Below are 25,822 nucleotides of genomic sequence, written 5' to 3' on the forward strand. Positions count from 1 at the left end.
GATGGATTTGAATAGTGTTTGTATTGCTGTTTGCATATTTCCGGTGATTTGTTTTCTTTCTTTTTTTTTTTTTTGATCCAGAAAGGAACAAAAGCTTCTGTGCTGTATGGTGGTTGCACTTCAGTGAAAGACAAGCGTTATAGGTACTTTTACAAGTCGTCATGTCTGCAACTCGTGGTAGTTCCTGATCTGCAATTTAAGGAAACCTGGTGTATTTGTGCAAAAAGCAAACAGGCAGAAACATATAAAGTATGCTTGATTGTGTGGGAGGTATGCAGGAGAGAGGAGATGGAGGCTGAAGGAGGAAGATAGAAAGAAGAACAGACTGGCAGCAAAAAAGTAAAAAAAAACAAACAGCACAAGGAGAAAAGTAGTAGCACAGCACCTGTATATTAGTCATGTTTTCTTCAATAGACACCATTAGGGACATATCAGTTCATCTCAAAGCTACTTAATATAAGAGGATTATGACTTGGTTTTGTCATAAAGTAAAAAAAGAAAAGAAAAGCTTCATGTGAAGGACTATACTTATAAATCACTTGATCCTTTCAGCAAAAACTAGCATGTTTTTTTTTTTTTTTTTTTTTTTTTTTGTAATTCTTAGCCCATCTGCTCTGCTACGGTCGTTAGCTTTAGGATTATCTCAACTTATTTTTTTTTAACACACACTCTCTTATGCTTTGCTAGAATCTGAACAAAGCCATATATAGACACTTTTTGGCAGATCCTTTGACTTTTGGGCATCTCTCCAAGGTCGGAAGGCATGTATGTGCTGCCAGAGTGATCCCTAGTTCTGGTACATTGACAGTAAAATGACACCTGCAGTAGATAGGAATCAGGTTTGTTTGTTTTCCCATTTTTTATTTTTTTTTTTTTTTTTTTTTTTTTCACAAAATTTCAGTAGAATTTTGTGAAATGAGGAGTGAGGCCTTTGCCAGCAGTATTGTTATACACTTGGCAGACACTTTTACATCTCATATTTCAGCTTCTCTGTGTAAAATATGTGTGTCTGTGTGAATAATAAACTCCAAAAACATCCATGTAGACAGATATGTTAATAGGAAACAACTAGAGATTAGAGGAAAGCTGGAACTAATGATTATTCTCACAGTTGATTGATTATTTTATTTTATTTTTTTGATTAATTGCTTAATGTTTGGTACAAAAAATGTCAGAAAATCATGAACAAGTGTCTCTTAAAACCCAAGATGATACTTACAAATGTCTTGTTTGATCCACAAAATATTCTGTTACTATCACAGAGGAGGAAAGAAACTGTAAAATATTCACATTTAACCTCCTCAGACCCAGCGATGGGTTTTCTGTCCACATTTATGGACAAGAGTTTCACAACTTTATACAAAAAAAAAAGAAAAGAAAACTGTCCACCACAAAGGACATTCCATAAAAAATTTAAAAACTGCATCTGAAAAAACTGTTGCATCATGATGTTTCCAATATAGGCACTTATTTAATAAAAAAAAAACCCCAAAAAAACTTTTACTTGGCTGACATTTCCTGGGTCTTAGGAGGTTAAGAAGCTGGATTCAGATTTGTAATTTTTTTTATCCCTTAAAAATAGATAAAACTCACTGATTAATTGTTGCAGAAAAAAATAAATTTGGCATATTTTTCACTACAAGTATTCACCTTTTAAAACATCTTGTACAGCTTGTAAATTGACATTCTCTGTTTTACATTATTCAAATTTTTAATTGATGTGCAAGTAGGAAAATTATCAGAAAACAAATCATCCTATTTTGCTATTTTAAGACTTTACAGATGAATTGGCTGATTGTTAGACAGAAAATGAATTGCCAGTTACTAAATATATTCATGAAGCGCCGTGTTTTCTAGTTCAATCACCTCAGTAACATCAGATTAAAAGAATGTTGGATTAATCAGAAATAGAAATAGCTGTTAGTTAAAACCCACAGAAGTCTTTGATTACTTTATTGAAATAAATGAGCTGTTCAGACATCGTAGCTGCGCTTAAGTTCAGATTGTTTACAGAAAACCCAGCATCACGTTTCATCTTCAGAAAGATTGATAAAAGAAACTGAAGTTAGAGGAGCAGAGTTTACAGTAGAACGGAAACGAAACGCTGTAAACCATAAATGATGCAGAAGGTGTGTCGTTACTCAACATGTTTGTTAGGATCCATTACATTCCTGGACATGTTTTTCACACCTCTGGCATTTCAAAACATACATCCTTTACATAAACAGATGTGTTATCTGGAATGAGGACTCCACCCATATTGCACATACATATACACACACTAACACACCCTCTGTACACACCGCTATAGGACTTTTACTAGTTGCACTTTGCAGAACAGCTCATTACACATCACTGTAAATACACAGAAATCCTCAAACATGTCCAACTTGATGCACTTTAACTCTCATCTCTTCATCATTTCCCTTTGACATGTGGTCACACACTAACCCGAACATTCATCTTCACTGCTTTTCCTCCACTAATCCAACCGGGAATCTAACCTCATCTCCAATACCAAAAAAAGAGTTTTTGAGGTGGACAGTTGTGAAAAATACATTTTTATGTCCACAACTGTAATTCAAGTGGGTCGGAATAAAATATAAGCACACAGACACACACACACAGTGTTTGTACTGCAGTGGAAAATCTTCACTACCACGGCGGCCAGTTGCCTAGCAACCCTGTGACGTCAAACTGAGTTTCCCTCTCACAGCTGTATGTGTGTGAGACAGAGTCAGTAAGTTAATGGGTGTGTGTCTAACCTTAGTTTGTGTGTGTGTGCACCTACTTGGTTTACTGCGAGAGGGGAAACACCGGTCAATTCTGTATTTGGTGTTACCGTGTAAGGTTCTGCGCTCCTGGGAGAATGTGTGCATGTGCATGTTCAGGTTGCCCCATGAGTGGAAGTCAGGAGTCAGGACGGCCCACAGCTACTGGAGCTGACATTTTGCTTGAAAGGGTATCGCTAGTATTAGATTCAGTGCAGAAGTGTGGTTTCACATGGTTTCAGTGCTGTCAGAGTCGCACCGGGGAAACCCTGCTGGATGTGATACACAAATACAACTGTTCGCACAGAAAAAGGGATGTGTAGTAACCTGGAGAGGAATTGGACGGTTTCACTCCTAAACACAGCAGTGTTTGGTTCACTTAGTTAATTACTGTGCACTTTTTTCAACATCACATTTGATTGGTTTCTAACCAAAACAGACTGGAATCCAGTGGTGCGCCGGTTAGTGAGCAACATTAGAAACTTTCAAATGCTCTTCTGTTCAGGGTGGTTTTGAGTGGAGGCTAGATCTAGAGACAGATATGCTATTTAATGTTCCATAGTGACCTTAATTTGGAACAAGTCTTCCTTATCAGACCACGTTGTAGTATTTGCTTACAGCGTAACATCACAAAAATGTAACCTTTTCTTTTCAGACAGTGCCTTTTCTTGCTTTTCTTTTTTTTTGCAAAGCTAATTTTTCCACTGGACCATAGTGATAGCATTTGTTAAGAGATTTATCATGCACTTTCCAAACATCTAGTGCACGTTCTTCACCTCATATCACACCCCGTGCAGTTTAATTTTTGCATGTGCATGTGTGTGTGTCAGTCTAAACTTTGCAGACTCAGACAGTTGCAATATTTATATATGCAAGGGGACCTTGTGGTGAGCAATATTTGGCTTGTTGTTTCCTCAGTGCCTCTCTGTTGAAAACATCAGCATGCCTCAGTGTTTCCCCTGCTTTTTCACATTACACATTTGTAACCTAGTCACCCTTTGCCCCAAGTTTTATCAATACCACTGCTGCCTCCTTTGTTTCTTCATAGAAATACCTGTAAATGACACTTTTGTACTTCTGCAGAACCCAAATTAAAAGCTAAAACATGTTAATTTTCTTTTTTTTTTTTTTTACACAAGAGGTTTAATGTATTTTACAGTAACTCCATAATGGAATCAGGCAATATATAGAAACACAGGGCGTATTAAGGCATATTTACAAAAACTGGAAATCATTATGTGTATTTCTAGAGACAAGTCTTAGTTGATATCAAGGGGCCAATAAAAACTCATTGCTTCTTTCCTCTGTGCTCTTTCTGTTGTTTACAGAGGGCAAGGCCTTTTTTTCTTTCTGTCTTTTGTTTGTAGTCAGCGGCGGATGTGGAAAATACTGTCGCTGAGGCAAGCGGCAACCCCCCCCACTTCCTGTCTGCAAGAAGTTCCTTCGCTTACCATTTCCTCTCTCTCTCTCTCTCTCTCTCTCTCTCTCTCTCTCTCTCTCTCTCTCTCTCCTCTCTCTCTCTCTCTCTCTCTCTCTCAAATGGAAACTTTGCTGCTCTTCTTGTCATCCAGCTGGTCTGGGGTTAGAGATAGGGGAGAAATGAGCCACAAAATGATCACAAATACACAGAGAAGCCTAATAGAGTTTTAATAGACTTTTTCCTTGTTGATTGATTGATTGAAGTATTTATTTCGAATATGAATGCCAAAAACAAACAAAACATTTAAACATAAGACATAAAATACATATTCGAAAAGGAATGAGAAGTGCAACGTGTAAACTCCCACCCCTTCTCCTTGAATAATTAATAACAATAATATGCTTCCTAGTCTAAACATATCTTTACTCTAATGCTTGATACTTATTGTTAAATAATTTTGTTAATGACTTTATATTATTACGAAGATATATAATATAATTTACATATACCCATAATACAATAACACACATATACTGTATGTATATCACTACTTTAATGCAATAAATGCCTGGTATCATTTGATGCATGCAGCTCACAAAAATGGCTTTTATATATTTTATTTATATTGAATAAAGCTGCATAATTATCAGCCAGTGCATTTATATAACCATGTAAAACTGCCCAATAAAGGTCAAGTGTTTGTATTTGCATGATTCAGATGAAAATGTATCAGTATTCTCTGATAAATGCAAACATAATTCACAATTTTGTCCGTAACAATCACAATGTGACTTTTTCACTGGCCCATTAAATAGATTTATATGTTATCTTCTTGAACTGTTTTGCTTAGAGTTGTGGAAATATAACTTAGCTTTTTTATTCTTGCTAAAATAGAAAATCAGTATAAAAAAAAAAAAACCTCTTTCTGATTATTTATTGAACACAAACATGTAACAGCGAAGTAAATGAGCTCAGTGTGGAAGGCATGTGTTTGACTAATTATTTCTTGCTGGAGACACGTTTCTTTATGTGGGTGTCTGATGATTGACAGTCAGGCGTAGTGTTAACGGTCACAAACACACACTCACTTCTTTACGGCTGTTCTATGTGTTTATTTTCGCGCATCTTTTAACACAGGCTATTTCCACGTCTAGCTGTTTTTTCTTTATTTACTAAATGAACAACAGCAAAACCTATCGTTGGTTTTAAGGCCTGACATGTAAAATCAAGGTTAAGCTTTACTTCTGTCACTGTGAATCATATATAATAAACAATTACTGGAGTACATAACAGCTCACACTGATTCTCTTTACAACTACATCTACACAAACCATCTATTACCTTTATAACACATTCACATTACTTGACTTTCCGTGAACATGTGTTATCTCCGTGTCACACATTTAGAAACACTCATGCAAATTGACAGAAGGTGATATCTGTCAGCATCACTGCACAGCTTCAGAAGTGCTGTAAGGTAAACAAGTTTAACTACAGTAATTATCCGTATCTATACAAAACAGAACATTTTAGCATGTTGTATAAATATAGATAATATTCTGACATTTTTATGGACTCAGTTAGTTCCACTTGGCCACAAATGAGATATATTATGTGACGCAGCTCCATCAGATCACAGTGAAGTATATGGAAGCATCTTTTTATAGTCTACTTTTGTTAATTTCGGCTTTATTTGATGTGTACTGTGCATACAGACTTCCCAACATACACTTTATTGTAAAAAAAAAAAAAAAAAAAAAGGTTTTACAATAGAAATCAACATAAATGATTCTCCTAAAGCACGGATGTCAAACATACAGCCCATGGGATGAATTTGTGAAATGCAAAAATTACACTGAAGATATTAATCATTTTAGTTCAGGGGCCACATTCACCCCAATATGATCTCAAGTGAGGTCAGATCAGTAAAATACCATCATAATAACCTACATATAATGACAAATCCAAATTTTTGTCTTTGTTTTAGTGTTTTAAAAAAATGTAAAATTACATGAAACACATTTACAAACTCTCCTTTCACAAAAAATGTGAATAACCTGAACAAATATGAACAACCTGAAATGTCTTAAGAGAAGCAATTTTAACAATATTCTGCCTTTTACTAAATGTTTTGTGTATTTATAGATCTGTAAGTTGTAATGCACATGTGTAAATGATAAACTGATGCATAATATTGTTAAAATTGGGCTGATTTTTCTTAAGAAATGTCAGTTTTCACTCTAAAACATATAGAAAAGTTTGGAGTTGACATTATTTATTATTATTATGGCTGTTATTTACCTAGTCCGGCCCACTTCAGATCATACTGGGCTGAATGTGGACCCTGAACTAACATTAGTGTGACACCTCTATCCTAAAGAGTGCATCCCCATGTGTCCTAATAGAAAAAGCAGTGAAACAAAAAGTGAACCTCACTTTCAATTTCACTTAAAACTCACACAGAAAACTGAATCTGTTTCCCTTCCTGTGGCATTAAACCTGTTTTTTGTAGCTGATTCCTGAAATCAGAAACACTGAAGTCACTCTTTATGAGACAACAGTTTGTTTTGTTAATGCTATTCCATTTTAATGTGCAATGCCAACAGTAAAAGCAAGTGAAATAATAAAATAATGATGTTAAAACCATGTGATTATTGTTATTGCATTATATTTTTATATCTTGATAATTATCTTCATCTTGATTTATATAAGTTCTTCTATCTTTATGATTTTGATTGTTCACATTTTTGGTTAAAATGTTTTATTTAATTTATATTGTGGTATTGAAGTAATATTTTATCATTATAATGGTTTTCAAAGTTCTGCCTCCACATTTGCACTTGTTGAATGGGAACTCAGTTGGTATTCGTGCTATTTATTTTGATGCTGGCTTCTACCTCAGAAAAAGGTAGAAACAATGAGCATTTTAATGACTTTTTAAGGTTGAAGAATCAAGACAATATAAGTCTAAGGCAGACCTGGGCAAAGTAAGGCCCACGGGCCACATGCGGCCCGATGGCTGACCCTGACCGGCCTGCACGGGGTCACTGGCAAATTAAAAGTCAATGCAAATATTTGTCAGGGTAATAGATGTGACCAATACAATGGCACAGCTTTTATTTAGTAGGATCTGCTAAATTATGTAATAATGTTTTTGCACATACTTTGCATTCTCAGCATGGAGCTTATGGTTATAATAAAGCGTATTGGTTTGTTGGTCAGTTTCAGCCCATTAAGATGTCAGCTAATGCCAAAAAAAGAAAGAAAGATCGATTAAGAATGCAGAGATTTTAACAAGACATGGACTTCTAAGTATTTCTTCACTAAAGTCAGAAAAGGAACTGAGATATACAAACACACAAAGCTGCATTTATGGTTTTTCAGGTAAAGTTAACATGGAGCTGGTTTTGCACATTTTTGAAAATGTTTTTGTGAATATTCATTAGATAGTTGTATTCTGTGCTCCACATTTTCATTGTATCATTGTACTGTTTCATTTACTGTTTCTATGGAGATATATATTGAGCAGAGCTGCAAATGAATTGATCTGGCCCTAAATAACTGTCAAAGTTTCTCATGTGGCCCCACAGGAAAATTAATTGCCCACCCCTGGTCTAAGGCTATGTTCAGACAGCAGGTCTTAATGCGCAATTCGGATTTTTTTTGTGAAATCCAATTTTTTTGCGTGCTTTTACGATCATAAAAAAACCTGTAAAAATGTAATTGTACACCTGCAGTTCAACCGCTACTTAAATGGTCAGTTTTTGTATTGTTATTTTGGTTTGGGTGGCATCTAAGTCTATGTTCAGACAGCAGGTCTTAATGCACAATTCGGATTTTTTGGTGAAATTACATTTTTTGTGTGCTTGTCCATATTACACATTAAATGTGACTTTTCTCAGTTTTGAGTATGAACTGAATGTGACCCTGAAGTGACCTGCATGCACAAAAGAGATCCTGATGTGATACGTGACGACGCAGGCACTTTTATATGTGGTCCTAAATCCGATACGTATCTGATATTTTGCAGCGTGACTTCAGTCTGAAAAGCCAGGTCACATTTATCTGACCTTTACTTCATTGATATGTGACAAACATCACAATTGTGCATCCCAGGAGGAGGAGCGGCTGGAAAAATCTTTTTACTTCCATAAACACAGTGCATGCCTGTGTGTGTGTGTGTGTGGGGGGGGGGGGGGTTGATGAAATTTTCAGGAAATGTTGATACTGGCACAAGGAAAAAATGGTTAAATTTTGGTGGTGGTGGGGAGGGGTGTGTGTGACAGTGATCTGCCTTGGCAGAGGTCTGCGCTTTTGTAGTTTTTTTTTTTTTGTTTGTTTGTTTTTTTTTTATTGACTTATTCGGAATATAAAAATGGGACAGGCTTCCTGATTGCTACTAACTGACTTCTTTGCACAACACAATATAGAAATGAAAATTCAAGAAAGCAAAAAAAAAAAAAAAAACACACAAAAAAGAAAGAGTCACATTCGAAAAGGAGTGAGAAGATGCATAGCTTATTTACTCATACCCCTTTAAACCAGATACATATATATATACACACACACACACACACACACACACACATATACAATCATTTACATATAAACACATACCCTTACATATACATACATATATACATATACATACCCATGCACATACCAAGGTTCTAATAGTTTTGAATTTTTCATTATAGTTTAGTTTTGACTTTTTTTTCTCTAATTCAGTTAGTTTTAATTAGTTTTTAGAGCAGGTTTGCTAGTTTTTATTAGTTTTTGTTATTTTCTAAATGCTTAGTTTTAGTTAAGTTTTAGTTTTGTCGTATCTTTTCTCTTCTTCTCTGTCATGTTTAAATAAATCCCAGACAGGACTCTGCTGCTTTTTCCCAACTTTAGTCTCCATGTTTCCAGGTAGAGTGGGGACCAGAAGATGACTGGAAACCACAAGTGACCACAAGTGACGGACTGTTAAATATCATATGGTACCGCTAGCTAAAATTGCTAGAGCGAAATAAATCGATTTCGTATCAATCCGACATTGACAAAGACAAAAACTAAGGGAATTTTATCCATAATTTTCATACGTTTTAGTTAATTTTGTAAGCACACAATACAGTTTAAGTTAGTTATTGTTTTTTTCTTTTAATTATAGTTTTTATTTATTTAAGTTAACAAAAATGTTTTTACAATTCTAGTTTTCGGCATTTTGTTAGTTTTTGTTAACAATAATAACCTTGGCACATACTCTTACATATACATGTACAAATACATATATACACTGATACATACATATATACACAGATACATTCACATAGGCTTGTCTGCCTCTAATCCCTATGCCATATCAATACAATATGAATAAAATAAAGGGTCTGAAGTTGTATTGATAAAAGCCCTAAAAGTGTGAAAATATGCTCATTTATATATCAGTGCTCTTTGAAATTCATATTAAAGTTTTAAAATCTTTCAAATACTCTGGAACCTTGCACATATCAACAGATTTCTCTCTATGTGTGAGAGAAAATGGTCTGGTACACTCTAATAAAACTAAAATAAATAACGTAAATATCAAGAGGATTAACGTCCACATCTGACATATCCTCTTAGACTTCTTCCCAGGTTGATTCCAAAGCTGAAACATTTGACATTTACATCTGATCTTTGTTTTAACTTGTGTTGCAACTTCTGTGTGTCACCATCTTTTTGTGGTTCACACATCCATAGCTTTACAAAGACTTACGACAAACACAGACAGTATTTACGTAAATGCCTGTTCAAACCTATGTAAGTACATGATTATACATAGTTATTCTGCATGCATACATACTGTGGTGTACCTTCTTCCACACCCACTCACACATTTTTCACTCCATCTGTGTCTGGTGTTATGACCCGACTGTCGATTTGCATGTCCAGATTGTTTGTCCTCTGTTTTGCCAACCAAATCACCCGCAATTGTTGATTCCTGCACGCAAACACATGTGCGACGATCTTGTGGGGAAAAGACGAGAGAAGTTAGCGAGCTTGAAGTTGTCGTTGAGCGCAGAGACACACAGACGTAGGGTGTGTTTGCAGGAGAGCTGGACAGATAACCTGTTAGTGCCTTTAGTCAGAAAGCCCATCGGTCATGATGTGGTCGACATGGCTGTGTTCAGTGTGGAGTGTTGTTGTGTCAGTCGGAGCAATCTTTATCATTGCCGTCATCCACCTCCGCACCAGCCACCTTCAGGTACTGTCACCCACACCACCGGAGATGCTCGTTTCAGACTTTCATGTCACAGAGGAGCTGTTTATGATGGGATGTAACCCCTGTTCAGGAATGTTTGACAGTTCATCTCTAAGTTATATTTTTCTGAGTGTTAGTTATATTTCTGTGATACCTGAAGCTTCTTGGTTTTGTATTTCACACAAATGTTTTCTCCTTCGCTTGTTTCCTCTCCTTTTTACATTTCTTCTCTCCTTTTATTTCTTCTTCTCTCTTGTCATTTCTTTTCCTTGTTTCTCCTTTTCTTTCCTCTCTTCTTCTCTGATGTTTCTTATTTTTCCTCATTTCTCCTCCTCTCTTGTTTCCTCATCTCCTTTCCTTTCCTTTCCTTTCCTTTCCTTTCCTTTCCTTTCCTTTCCTTTCCTTTCCTTTCCTTTCCTTTCTTTTCCTTTCCTTTCTTTTCCTTTCCTTTCCTTTCCTTTCCTCTCCTCTCCTCTCCTCTCCTCTCCTCTCCTCTCCTCTCCTCTCCTCTCCTCTCCTCTCCTCTCCTCTCCTCTCCTCTCCTCTCCTCTCCTCTCCTCTCCTCTCCTCTCCTCCCCTCCCCTCCCCTCCCCTCCCCTCCTCTGATTGGATTTTAATGTGTCCAGCTCCTAAATCTGTACATCATGACATGCTCTGTTATTACTCACACTCGACATAGTCCAGACTTTTCTCTTTCTCTCACACACATAGTCACAGTAAGTGGGCAACACAGTAGATGGATGGCAGTCTGACTTGAAAGTGCAGATCTTGGCTACTTACCAATGTGTAGTGTGATACTTGTTTTTTTTGTTTTTTTTTACCTAACTGGCCAAAGGTGATGGAAAAACCAAGAAGGGGAATACCATTAATTTTAGTTTGTACGTGCCTTTGTGATGGTTTACAAAGTGTAATCACTGTTGTATTTCATGTAGCAACAAATAAAACACAGAGATTAATATCTGTCTGGAAAGGCTGGGCAGTAACACGACAATAAGAAGTATTGTGATATAAAATTACACCTTTATTGCAATATCATTTTCTCTTTTGTTTTGTTGAGACACCTTCACACTGTAACATTGATTCATCAGTAAAACCCACGCAGTTTGACAAACCTCATTGGTCGTAAATGTTTGTTTTTAATGTTGGCTTTCGCTCCAGTGTTTTCAGTTCTGGGGTAATAACCCTTGAATGTACTGTGAGCTTCGCAAGGTTACAATAGTTTTGGATTTTTCATTATAGTTTAGTTTTATTTAGTTTTGACCTTATTTTTCTTTAATTCAGTTAGTTTTGATTAGTTTTTAGAGCAGGTTTGCTAGTTTTTATTAGTTTTATTTTTTTTCTAAATGCTTAGTTTTAGTTTAGTTTTAGTTTTGTCATATCTTTTATCTTCTTCGCCGTCATAGTCACATAAATCCCAGACAGGACTTTGCTGCTTTCTCCCAACTTTAGTCTCCATGTTTCCAGGTAGAGTGGGGACGAAAAGACAACTCTAAACCACAAGTGACGAGAAGTGATGGACTGTGAAGTACTATATGGTGCCAACAGCTAAAATTGCTTGAGTGAAATAAATCGATTTCATATTGATCTGACATTAATAAAAACAAAAACGAAGGGAATTTTATCCATAATTTTTATACGTTTTAATTAGTTTTGTAAGCACACAATACAGTTTCAGTTAGTTATCTTTTTTTCTTTTAATTCTAGTTTTTATTTATTTCAGTTAACGAAAATGTTTTTACAATTCTAGTTTTCGTCATTTCGTTAGTTTTCATTAACGATAATAACCTTGGAGCTTCGATGAACAATTCCACTGTCAGTAAATTAAATATAGGAAAATACCTGCTTTTGAAAAAAACAAAAGAAAATACTACTGTAAGTGGTAATAAATTACGTAGTAAAGGTTAGATGTAGATAAAAAAATCATTTGTAAATCAAAGTACAACTTTCCGGCAGAAATAGTTTGAAGTCTTTAAAGGTTAAACTTGACAGAAATGATGAAATGATACGATAAGTATCAACATGGTGACGTTTTTGGTCCGACTACTTGATGATCAAAACATAGTTTCGTTTCCACTGCATAATAAGAAACGTTGTCTGTTATTGTGAACCTTCATGCACCCCTTGTGCTGTTTTTTTGAGAAGGAAAATGCTAACCTTATGGAATCCCGTGGTCAGTACATGCTTCTCATTTCATCTGACCTACCTTTGAGTCAGTTTCCACCATGCGAGCTGTACACGTGTGACTGTGTGCTTTAATTTTTTTTTTTTAATTTTTTTTTTTAGAGGGTGATTTTTTCCCTGCTCTCTCCTCCACTGGTGCAGAGAAAAGCGCTTCATGTGACTCTTCACTGCTATGAGAGCGAGAACCAGGGAGATGAGAAAGTGTGTGTGTGTGTCCGGAGGTGTGTGCGTGTGCGTGTGTGTGTGTGTGTGTGTGTGTGTGCGTGCATCTAACCATAGATAGTCATGTTATCAGCTGATGAATTTTCATCAGGTCCAGATTATGTGACATGGCTTATATATATCTCCTTCTATGGTCCTCTTCTCTCTTATCATATCCTTTTCTCATATCCTTCACTCTTCTTCCTCTCTCCTCCTCTTCACTTTTTCAGCTGTTTGCAGACAAAATATTATGTCTCCTGGTATTAGTAGAGCCGAGGGAATCGTTTGTGGGTGAGATCACATCTTCATCGTGATCAAATACTTAACTAAACAGATATGACAACTTAAAAGTAGGTTTTATGAATATTTCATCGGGATTTAGGTGTCTGTGAACCACAGTCGATCACGAAAGAGACAAAAATATGACTGTTGGAAAAGGCCGGTCTAAATTTGGATTTGTGATGGATTATTCATATTTTCAGTGGTGCTGCATCCAGTGATAGCACCATCACAGCATTGCACAGCCGAGCATTGTCTAAACCCACAGAACAAGACATCTGGAGTTTTTCCATGTGATGTAATGCTGCAGGCATTAAAAAAAATTGTGTCTTGGGCTTGAACAAAGGAGACGAAACTCAAAGTCTGAGTCAAACTTGAAGGAGATCAACTCGCATTTATTTTAAAGCTACAGACCCTCAGCAGTTAGATCTTTTTTATACAACATTTATTACTCATTAAATGGTCTTATATTATATTTTTCTAAAGTGCCTTGTCCTATCGAGTAAACTTTCATTCATTCATTTATTCATTCAAACCTTAAAAAAAAAAAAAAAAAAAAAACAAGTTTGTATCACCACAAAACTTTAGAATCATGACCTGAATCACAAACCTCTTACCTTTTTATATAATGTAAGTTACAACCAAACAATACAAAGTTTTCCTCAATTTTTTCTGGTCTCTGGAGCCTGTTTGTGAGGACTTTTTTTGTTTTATCTGATTAGAAACTTAGCATTTTTGCATCATTTTGGACCAACATCATCATATTTTGACAACGTACGTATGTCTGAGAAAGAGGCAGTGTTTCTATTAATTGCTCTGCAATGTGATTTATACTTTATAGATAAAGTATAACTGGGACTATATGTGTATGGAATCACTGGACCTGGTTAAAGGTGAATATTGATGTGTATAAATAGGAATAAAAAGAGGAATGTGTCTGAAAACAACATTATGGGCAACAGTGTAGTTATTTATCATAGTTTAGCATATAGTAGAGAATATGTAACATATCTTCCTCTAGTTCCTAAGGTCTGCAGTTAAATATTGATGTGAGTGGATGAAAAGTCTCTCATCATGAAGACGAAGGTGTCTCCTTTTGTCAGTGCTTTTTTTTTAATGTGTGTGTGTGTGTGTGTGTGTGTGTGTGTGTGTGTGTGTGTTTGTGTGTGTGTTTGTGGCAGGACTCCTGCAGTTCAATGTGTTCCTGCCAGGAACAGGGAGAGCCCTTGGAAAAACACTGTGTACATGTATATGTGTGTGTGTGTGTGCGTGCGTGCGTGCGTGCGTGGGTGTGTGTGTGTGTTTGTGTTTGTGTGTGTGTTACCAAGGGAAACCCCCAGCTCAGTCTTCTTAAGTTGAATTAAAATGTGTGAGGGAAGAAAAAAAAAACAGTGAAAAGAGACAAAGTGGGAGAAGCGAGCTTGGAGTGATTGAAGCGAGTTTCCCCGGGGTCAGGGATACCCGGCTGTGTGTGCATGTGTGTGTTTGTGGGTGTGTTTAAAGACTTGTTTTGCTCCCGACCATTAAGCAAAGCAGTAGGAAAGCTTTGAATCAGCCAAAAGCTTCTTTAGAGGGGAACTTAAATCACAGGTGCTCTGTTTCCTGGGTGATTTTAAACTGGTTGCACACACAGATACATTCGACTCTGCCAAAGTCATGTTACATTTATATCCACTTTTTTTTTTTATCTTTATGTGCCATAACTTTATCAATTTTTGCATGTTGTTTGTATATTTTCACCCACAAAATAATAAAAATACAACATATAGTGTCATAGTTGGTCATTTCTGTGCATGTTTGTGTGTTTGCAGCACAAGTCTTGGAAGAAAATTAAGAACATGGTCCACTGGTCACCATTTGTTATGTCCTTCAAGAAGAAATATCCTTGGATACAACTTGCAGGGCATGCAGGTACGTGGACGCACAAATACACAAATTACACAGTTCATGGCTATAAACCTCCTGAACACCTCCTTCTCTCAGTTACACAACAGCGTTTCCATGCCTGAACACGGTGCTGAGGGAATACCCTGAAGGCCCTGTGTTAAAACATCTGTGGCTGCACTTTTAATTGTAGTTTTTTCATGTTCTAACACCAACAGTTGCAGCTTTTATTTGACGTATTCTCGGTTTCTATTTTGGAGGGAATGAGGGGATCAACTCAGTTCACAATAGCACAGTCCGTTTTTTGTTTTTCTGCCATTTTCCAATGTGAAAAATACAGTCCTGAGCTGTTATTTCTTCTCACATGCATATTAATTGTCAGTTAATGATTTTTTTTTTCCTTTTTTGTGCATTTAGAGCAGGGGTATCAAACATGCAGCCCAGGGGCCAAATCCGGCTCTTGGGATGAATTTGTGAAATGTAAAATCTACACTAAGATATTAACAATCCTTTTAGTTCAGGTTCCGCATTCAGACCAATTCGATCTCCAGTGGGCAGGATTCAGTAAAATACTATCATAATAACATAGAAATCATGACAACTCCAAATTTTTCTCTTTGTAAATGTAAATATTTTCATGTATTTACACTAAAACAAAGTATAACTTTGCAAAAAATGTGAATAACCTGAACAAATATGAACAACCTGAAATTTCTTAAGAGAAGTAAGTATAATTTTAACAAGATTCTGCCTGTTATTAAATGTTTTGTGTGTTTGTAGATCCACTGTGATCTGTAAGTTATAACGAACATGTGTAAATGATAAACTGAGGCATGAAATTGTTAAAATTATACTTATTTTTTCAGTTTGTTCATGTTATTCACATCTTTTGAAAGGATAGTTTGTAGATGTAAACCATTTCATAATGTAAATTTACTTTTTTTACTCTAAAACCATAGAGAAAAGTTTGGAGTTGACATTATTTATATAGTATTATGTGATTATTTTACTGGTTCGGCCCACTTCAGATCAAATTTAGCTGAATGTGGCCCCTGAACTAAAATGAGTTTGACACCCCTGATTTAGAGGTTTTTGCATTTCATGTAAAGTGATGCATTTGGTGATATTTGCAAGTATTTGAGGATGAGGATGCGACTAGATTGGAAAAAAGTTGACTTTTGGGCCTTACAAGAATGTGTTAATGCAAGATTAGGCTACATTATGCACGTTATCAATGCACAACAGCTCTATCACCATTCAGTCACAAAAAAAAACAAAGGATGGAAATATAGTTCCTTCAAAAATATACAGTTGTGGAAAAAATTATTAGACCACCCCTTGTTTTCTTCAATTTCTTGTTCATTTTAATGCCTGGTACAACTAAAGGTACATTTGTTTGGACAAATATAATGATAACAACAAAAATAGCTCATAAGAGTTTAATTTCAGAGCTGATATCTATCCATTTTCCATGTTTTCTTGATAATAACCAAAATCACTTCAGTTCTTACATCAATATCTATGGCATTGTACTGACAAAAACAGTGCTTTTAGGCATTCCGTGTTTTCTTTTCTGTCTGTTTTAGTCACATGATAAACACAGGAGTTAGTACCTGATTGCATAACCATTGTTTCTGATGACTTTTGATGGTCTAATAATTTTTTCCACAACTGTATATTCATTGTAATTCTGATTGAGCTGTTTAAGTTATTTAACGTTATTTTCTTATATGTGACTCATTCAGCTCGGTGAGTCAAATATGAGAAAATAAAGTTCATGACTTGACAACTGTTCATTTATATGGATTCCGTATTTTTAACCAAGTACTACAATGATGTCAGAGCAGAAAATAAATCCACTGCTTTCAGAGCTGTTTAGGGTAGGTATTGCAAGTAGTAGAATATTCGGTTTTATAAACTACGGTTAGAGATCCATAGAAGAGTTATTGTTAGAGAAATACGATATTAGACTATTCCCTGTAAATACCAGGTGTCCAGATCACGAGTCATGGATGGGTCGTGATGGCATATCCTATGAGAAAGCACCCAGGATATGTCTACTATTTCTTCTCTATCTACATGTTTTCTGTATCGTGGTGCCAGTTCGGGGCCAGAGCGGCCTGTTGCCCTTGGGGAGATCAGGCCATAGTGTAGGTGGGAGAAGAGTACAAACGCGGTCACTGAACCCATGCATCACCATGTTTTGAATACCTAAGCCAATGGTGAACTGGATCAACCTCATTATGTTTGGACACTTGGACCAATGGTTGTAATATCCATATTCTTTCATTAGAACTTAGACTTCCTGGTGTTAGTCAGTCAACTGCTGCATCTCGATGTATGTACTTGACTCCTTGCAAGTAAAATCTTCTGATTCCAGAATCCAGTGACTCCGTCTTTTTGTCTCAGCGTGTATCACAGAGTTTTTCGATCAGTTACCACATGAAACAAACAGAAACATCACATCAGTAGAATGAAATCATAAAAAAAGTGCATTTTGAGTCATGAACGCTGGACATACAAAACTTTTATAAGCAGTTTTTATTGATAATGGTAAATTATAAATCATTTTATTAAGACTTTTGTGCAGTTTTGAGTGTCCATCAACAGCCCTCGAACCTCTAGTACTCATATTTTACATCCAGTACAATGGAAAACAATATCCCACCAACACAAGTGTCTCTAAGTCAGAGGTGTCAAACATGTGGCTCGGGGGCCAAATAGGGTCCAGTTTGGCCCCTGAGATGTTTTTGCCAAGTACAAAAATTCCACAGTCTTGAATTGAATTAAGCAAAAAAAAAAAAAAAAAAGTAGCTTAAATCAAGGAAAAAATCTTGAATTAAGCCAAAAAAAAAAAATTCAATTAAGCAAAAAAATCTTGAATTAAGCCAAAAAAAATCTCAAATTTAACAAAAAATCTTGAATTAAGCAAATTTAGCAAAAAATCATGAATTCAGCCAAAAAAAAAAATCTCAAATTTAGCAAAAAATCATGAATTAAGCAAAAAAAAATCTTCAATTAAGTTAAGAAAAAATCTTGAATTAAGCAAAAAAAATCTAGAATTAACAACTTAATTTTTTCTTTGTTTTAGTGCAAAAAATAACATTAAATTATGAAAATATTTACATTTACAAACTATCATGTAACACTGAAATGTGAATAACCTGAACAAATATGAAGAACCTGAAATGTCTAAAGAAAATTAAGCACAATTTTAACAATTTTTCTTCCTGTTACTTAGTGTTTCGTGTCTTTGTAGATCTGATCCATAATGCACATGTAGAAATGATAAGTTGAGGAATAATATTGTTAAAATTGCATAAAATTTTCTTAAGTTTTTTTATTTAAATTTCAGTTTTTTCTTTCTTTTTTTTTTTTTTTTGGATAGTTTATAGACGTAAGTATTTTCATAATTTAATGGGGTGTTTTTTACACTAAAACAAAGACGAAAATTTGGAGTTGTCATTATTTATAGGTTATTATGTTATTATTTTTCTGGTCCAGCCCACTTCAGATCAAATTTAGCTGAATATGGCCCCTGAACTAAAATGAGTTTGACACCCCTGCTCTAACTCAATGCGTAACATTTGACAGTTTAAAGGGATGTTTCTTTTTTCCAGGGAGCTTCAAGGCGGGAGCCAACGGTCGCATTTTGAAAGTAAGACGCTTTAATCGTACTCATACATTCCGCATCAGAGGAGGTGCCCATATTGTGACAGAACATAATGTGATAACTTATCTGTCTGTAGAAACACTGTGAATGTGAGCAGCGCTGCTTGTCCCTCCTGATGAGGGACGTGCTTCGCCCATACGTGCCCGGTTACCATGGTGATGTAGAGAAGGACGGCCAGAAATACAACCAGATGGAGGATCTGCTGGCGGAGTTTGACTTCCCATGTGTGATGGATTGTAAGATGGGAGTGAGGTGAGAGAAAACATCACACATGTTAAGTGTTAAAAGATGATTGTGGTTTCTTCCACCTTTGGGCGTTGGTGCTGTGATTACCTGGAGAAATGATGTAGATTAGACTGAAGTTTACTGTGGCTAAAGCACACACACTTCACACTTCCCTCTCACGCCCTACTCATCCTCCCACCTCTTTTACTTCACGTCTCTCCTTTTCTTTTCTTTTTTTTTTTTTATTTGCTTTTAATTAAAACTTTCTGATATCATTTACAGTGGTGAGGAGCAACATGTATACATTATTAAATATAAATCATTCTTTTCGTGTCCTTATTATCCAGTGATGGTGGTGGTGTCCTCTTCCTGGCTTAAATAGTCTGACCGTTTTTCACATTTGTTTGGAAATTGTGGTTCTTGCAGTTTATGTCACTTTTTCCATTACATATATCGCTTTCACGGTGCCTAGCCACTGCTCCTCAGTCAAAGGTTCCACTTTATACCATGTTCTTATAATTGCTTTTTTAAAAGCTGCTAATAATATTTTAAGAAACTACTTATCCTCTTTTTGGACTGTCTTGTGTCAGATTTCCCAAGTACAATATCTTAAATGATCGGGGTATCTCATAACCTGTTTTCTTTCTTATACCCCACCATATTTTATCCCAATATTCTTATATCTTTTTTTTTTTTTTTTTTTTAATATTTTATTTATTGAGCATCAGTGTTACACGGTGCATATACCGTTGTGGAAAAAATGATTAGACCATCAAAAGTCTTCATAAACAATAGTTATACAAACAAGTACTAACTCCTGTGTGTATCATGTGATTAAAACAGACAGAAAAGAAAACATGGAATGACTAAAAAGCACTGTTTTTGTCAGTACAATGCCTTAGATATTGATGTAAGAAGTGAAGGGATTTTGGTTATTATCAAGAAAACATGGAAAATGGATAGATATCAGCTGTGAAATTAAACTCTTATGAGCTATTTTTGTTGTTATCATTATATTTGTCCAAACAAATGTACGCTGAGTTGTACCAGGCATTAAAATGAACAAGAAATTCAAGAAAACAAGGCGTGGTCTAATAATTTTTTCCACAAGTGTATTCACATGACACATAGTCTTCACATAACAATCCTAGAAATTCCTTCAAACAATGCTCACCCCCACCCATCTGAGAACATACAGGACACCAACCCACAGAGAAAAAATAAAACAAAATCATATGCATAGCTATCTGTTGTAGCTGTGTGGTATATGTTATGATTTACATGGAGGTCCACAGTCCATTGAATACTTTAAGTCTCCTTTAAAGACGCACCTATTTGCACCAGCTTTTAATACAAGTGTGTGACTTTTATTTGGTTATCTTCTGGTTTGTGCTTTAGATACTATTTATCCTATTCCTGTTTTTTGTCAGTTTTAGTATATCTTGTATTTATTCCTATTTTACTAGTTTATTTAATCTTGTATTTGTATCTGCAGATTTGTGCAGCACTTTGGGCACTTTGCGTTGTTTTTAAATGTACTATATAAATAAACTTGACCTTGACCTTGACATGGACAAATAAAACAAGTGCAAATGCAAGAGGGCTGCTAAGTAGGCACAGTTTTAAGTTTAGTTAAATGTGTCAACACTGGATCCCATGCAGAAAAGTATTTATCCCTAGATCCTCTGAGAGTGTATTTTAGTTTCTCCAGCTGTATGAATTCCATGAGGTCATTATCCCACAGACACACGTTAGGTGGGGTTTTAGAGACTCACCTGTTCACTGCTGCCTTTGACTAAAAGGCTTTTTACTTTTTAAATTTTATAGTCTCCTTCGAACCTCTGCACCGCAACTCTTACTTTAATATGTGTGTGTTTTTATTTTTTTGGCATTTATGTGTTGTTTTCTTACTTGCTGTTTTTAATCACCTTTTCCATGTTTCTTTTAGAATGTTTTAAATGTGTTTCTTTTTCCCTTGTCGTTGTATTTCAATGTCCTGTGTGATGCAACTTGAATTGCCTTGTTGCTGAAATGTGCTAAACAAATAAACTTGCCTTGCCTTGCCTTTTTAGATTTCCAGTGCAATAATATTTGTCTCTGTTCCAGCAGTGTTATAAAAGTGATGATGTTTTTACGTTTTTTCCTAATGGCACAATGTCGTCTGATGTCTCTCCTTTTCTGTCTCCGTCCCTCCGTACTGCCTCTTTTGCCCTCTCTCCAGGACGTACCTGGAGGAGGAGCTGACCAAGGCTCGTAAGAAACCCTCTCCGAGACCCGACATGTATCAGAAAATGATCGAGGTGGATCCCACGGCGCCTACGCCTGAGGAAAACACCCAGAAAGCAGTGACCAAACCCAGATACATGCAGTGGAGAGAGACCATAAGCTCAACAGCCACCCTGGGTTTTAGGATCGAGGGAGTCAAGGTAGGACTCACAAAGACAAAGGTGTGCGCTCGGCCTTCCTTCCCTTCTTTCTTCGGGCTCTGTGTGTGCGTGGGTGTGGGTGTCCTCCAGGGCCGTGATCTAACTTCCTGTTTTGAACAGAAACTTCCTCTGAAGTATATGTTTGTGCATGATTTCCTTTGTGGTGCGGCAGGCCTGTCCGTGGCAGCTCTATAGGGCCCGGCATCTGGCATTGACATCACACACACAAATCTCTCTGTCTTTATTTAAGGGTCATGTCTATATAAGGACATTCACGGCCTCCCGGTGCTCTGTTGCCATGACGCTGAGGGTTATCCCCAGAAACACAAATATGTGTGTGTGTGTGTGTGTGTGCTCTGTGTGTGTGTGTTCATGAAGAAAGAATTTATTTGCAGCAACTTGTACTTTCTATGAATCTCTACATCTGCTTAACAGTGTGTGCATCATAAAAACAGTATCAGCTGTGCATTTGTGTATTCTAACAGTGTGTGGTTAATTAACTATGGTTTGCATGTGAGTGTGTGAAAGTCAGATCCTCAGCTGGACTCAGACCTGGACCATAAAGGGAAAAATAGTTCTGTCTCTAAATAGGACTTTGTTGCCTGGCAGCCTGTAGATGAGGGCTGTCAAACTCATTTTAGTTCAGGGGCCACATTCAGCCCGATTTGATCTCAAGTGGGCCGGACCAGTAAAATAATAACAGTAAAAAAAGTAAAATTCTATTATGATCAGGTTTACGTCTAGAAAGTTTCCTTAAAAATCTGAATAACATGAACAACTTGAATTGTCTTAAGAAAAACAAATGCAATTTTAACAATATTATACCTCAGTTTATCAGTTTATCATTTACACGTGTGTTTTACAATCGCACAAAACATTTAGTAACAGACAGAATATTGGTGAAATTGCGTTTACTTTTCTTAAGACATTTCCGTTTGTTCATATTTGTTCAGGTTATTCACATTTTTTGTAAATGTGTAGTTTGGTAATGTAAACATTTTCATGTAATTTTACTTTTTTACACCAAAAAACAAAGAAAATGTGGGGTTGTCATTATTTATAGGTTATTATGATAATATTTTACTGGTCTGACCCACTTGAAATCTAATTGGACTGTATGTGTCTGTATGCTGAACTTGAATTAAAATAATTTTGACACCATTGGTTGTTAATATCTTCAGTGTAATTTTTCTCAATTTTTCATAAATTCATCCCGCGGACCCTTTGGCGGGCCAGATTTGGCCCCCGGGCCACATGTTTGACACCTGTGCTGTAGATCATGAAAAGCTCATTTTTGTGTATTTCACCCTCAAAGTGACCAGAGCTCATACTGCACAACACTACTACATACTACTACTGTTACAAATACTGTAACTACAACATAGCAGCTACTACTTCCACTGTTACATTTACTTTTTAATTTCATTTTGTGTGAGTTTACACTTTGCCTTCACCACATTTTAGAGAGAAATGCATTGTTTTCACAAATTTATGGACAAAGCTTTTTCATGTCACACTAAGGCCCATAAGAATATTCTTGTTACCCTTTACATCTACTTTTTTTTTTCCATTTTTATATTTATGTAGTCTTTTAGTCTGATTTTTATTTCAGTGTACTTTTCATTTTTTTATGAGTTCACAAGTAGTTTTACTTATTTTGCCAATAGTTACCCATTTTAGTGTAAATTATCTTCCTTTTATTGTTTTAGCTTATTATGACAAGAGTCTTGGTTGAGAGATGATGAAAAAATGAGGTGTATAAAAGAATCAAAAGTGTATTAAACTCAACATATTGTCCACACAAATCCATTATATTCTTGGACATTGTAAAGTGTTAACACTTTTACCTGCAGTTCTATTTAATTTTAGTCTATATTGCAGTGTTCTGTGTAGTTTTTCTTGGCTTTCCATGTTTTTTTTTTCATATTCTTTCGTGAGTTAATCTTAGTTTTCTATAAAAACACAGGTCCAGATATTATTTTGTATTATTTTGTGTTATAAAATAATACAGTGTTTTTCAACCTTGGGGTTGGGACCCCATGTGGGGTCGCCTGGAATTCAAATGGGGTCACCTGAAATTTCTAGTAACTGATAAAAAATTTTGAAAAATGTACTAATAAAAAATATATTGTGAGTTGAGAGAGACAATCCCCATCCATAAAAGACATGACAAACTGTGAAGCTGAAACTGAAGCACTGTGGTTCTGTTTATCTGTCAAATGTTCATTGTGGTCAGTTTCAGATGCTGCAGCTCTTTCATAATTCATAGTTTGAGTTATTGTTTGTTCAGTATTAATTGTCAGCCTTGTAAATCCAAGCTGGACTGACTGTACATATCCTGACCAAAGAAAATAAAATTCTCACTTTGTGCAGTAATCTACACCTGGCTTTTCTGCCTCCGTCCACAATAATATACATGATATAGACTAAATGTCATGTAAAATTAACGTTTATTTGCAACATAGTATAGCAAACTATTACATGATCAAAAACAAATTAATTTTAGCAAAAAAAATGTCTCCGTTCTGGGGTCACCAGAAATTTGTGATGTAAAAATGGGGTCACGAGCCAAAAAAGGTTGGGAACCACTGAAATAATAGAAACCATTTATAACATGCACACTATGTGAACTTTACTTTAACTTATACATTGTAATCAAAGGTTTTTCATGCAGATTTCCACTCAGATCTTAATACATTTATATCAGTAGCAGGAACGTTATTTGTTTGAGAATAATAGTATTTATACCAACACTGGTCAAATAATACACCTATTGTAAATGACAAGAAAGTTAGATTAAATGTGTTTCTGGAGCCTTTTCCTGCTCTAAGACTAAATATCTAAAAATATCTTTCCTTCCTTTCCACCATTGTTTGTTCTCCTTTTCCTGTCCTCCCTCTCCTCTTCTGTTTTCTCAGCCTCCTTCTAGTTCATTCCTGTCTCTACAAGTTGCAGTAGTGCTTTATGAAGACATGACATAAACATTTATTCACATCCAAATACTTCTTTTAATGATGCTGTATATTCTCATATACATCACAGCCTGTTCAAATAAACTTCATGTTGACATAAAGAAAGTTCCCATGACTCTCTCCTCTCCTCATTTCTCCTCTCTAGAAGGAGGACGGGACCGTGAACAGAGATTTTAAGAAGACGAAGACGAGAGAGCAAGTGACTGCAGCCTTTCATGACTTTGTCAGAGGAAATAAGGATATACTGGTGAGTGTGTTTACAGATAAGTGTGTGTGTGTATGTGTGTGTCATTGGCCTCGGTCCTCTGTATGGGTGGCTGACAGAAATGGACGAGGGAATGGAAACTGAAGTTGAGCCAGTCTGCGTTGTGTTCAAACCCCCATGGGAAACACACACTCAATTATATTCACTCTGTGACCTTAAACTTGCCCGGCCAGCAGAAAAGGGAAGTCCTTGGGAACTCCCTGAGCTTCTCTCTTACATAAACACACACACACACATGCATTACACACTTTCAACATTTACAAGCATTGTTTGAGTGTTTTAATTTCATCACTGGGAAAAGTGATTGCTAGATTGAAATATGTGTGTTTTCTTTCAGAACGGTTATCTCACCAGGCTGAATGAAATCAGGGACACGCTAGAGATCTCCCCGTTCTTCAAAACCCATGAGGTAATGACACACTTTGGACCGTGAAACAGCACTGTGTGAAAACCAAACATCTCAGATTAGGTACTGCACTATGAGCCAAATAAAGTCTTGGAAAATACGTTGTCACCAAGCTGTAAAAGAAGTTAAGTTCTTGGATGGTTCTAACAGGACAGTGACAAACATATGATGAACAGCTTATGAAACAGTAGTTGCTTTTTCTGGATGTTGTTTTGCTAATCGATCAAATCAGATTCTGCTTTGAGATACTTTTGAGGAACATTGTTGTATACTTTTAGTACCTTTTAAATTATTGATGGTGTTCCATATGTATGTTCTTAGTTTAGTGATTTATGTATGGTTGTAGAACTGAGTTTGATTATGTGTTTTATGTATATTTTTAGTGTGGATGTATGGATGTGATTATCTATTTTCTGTAACTTCTGCAGCTGCTGTCTTGGACAGGACACTCTTGTAAAAGATTTTAGATTTGATTTGATTCAATTCCATTAGATAGAACTTTATTGATCCCCCTCAGGAAATTGAGGTTCTAATAGTAGCACAACACCCCAAGTACAGTTCAAGAAATATTATAACAAAGTAGGAATACAATACCTATAAAGAAATATATATATTAGGCCTGTAACGGTACACGTACTGAACCGAACCGTTTTGGTACGCACCTTTTCGGTTCGGTACACAGCTGTACTGAAACGGCACAGTATGATGAGAAATAGAAAAAGGAATGAAAGACGTTGTTCTATGCGGAACTTTAAATCTGCGCAAGTTTCACACAGACATATGGAAGGAGCGCACATTGACCCGAAATATGAAATAACAGCTGATATAAGGTTAAAAAAAAGAACAACAAATATGATGTGAACCTGGAAGGAAGAGACTGAAGACCCTCCGCT

The 25,822-nt window shown here is 35.9% G+C and overlaps 1 protein-coding gene across 2 annotated transcripts in view; it reads left to right on the forward strand.

The window, feature by feature from the left end:
* The window catches only part of LOC115414808 (inositol-trisphosphate 3-kinase B), a 72,462-nt gene that overhangs the window by 40,640 nt on the left and 6,000 nt on the right, over positions 1-25,822 (forward strand). For both annotated transcript variants that reach the window (XM_030128149.1, XM_030128147.1), the window contains 6 exons: positions 14,890-14,989; positions 18,583-18,620; positions 18,712-18,887; positions 21,082-21,286; positions 24,404-24,505; positions 24,861-24,932. In XM_030128149.1, the coding sequence (XP_029984009.1) occupies positions 14,890-14,989; positions 18,583-18,620; positions 18,712-18,887; positions 21,082-21,286; positions 24,404-24,505; positions 24,861-24,932 (693 nt within the window). The remainder of the gene's footprint in view (positions 1-14,889; positions 14,990-18,582; positions 18,621-18,711; positions 18,888-21,081; positions 21,287-24,403; positions 24,506-24,860; positions 24,933-25,822) is intronic.

The sequence above is a fragment of the Sphaeramia orbicularis genome, chromosome 24, assembly GCF_902148855.1.
Source record: "Sphaeramia orbicularis chromosome 24, fSphaOr1.1, whole genome shotgun sequence".
NCBI classification, from domain to species: domain Eukaryota; kingdom Metazoa; phylum Chordata; class Actinopteri; order Kurtiformes; family Apogonidae; genus Sphaeramia; species Sphaeramia orbicularis.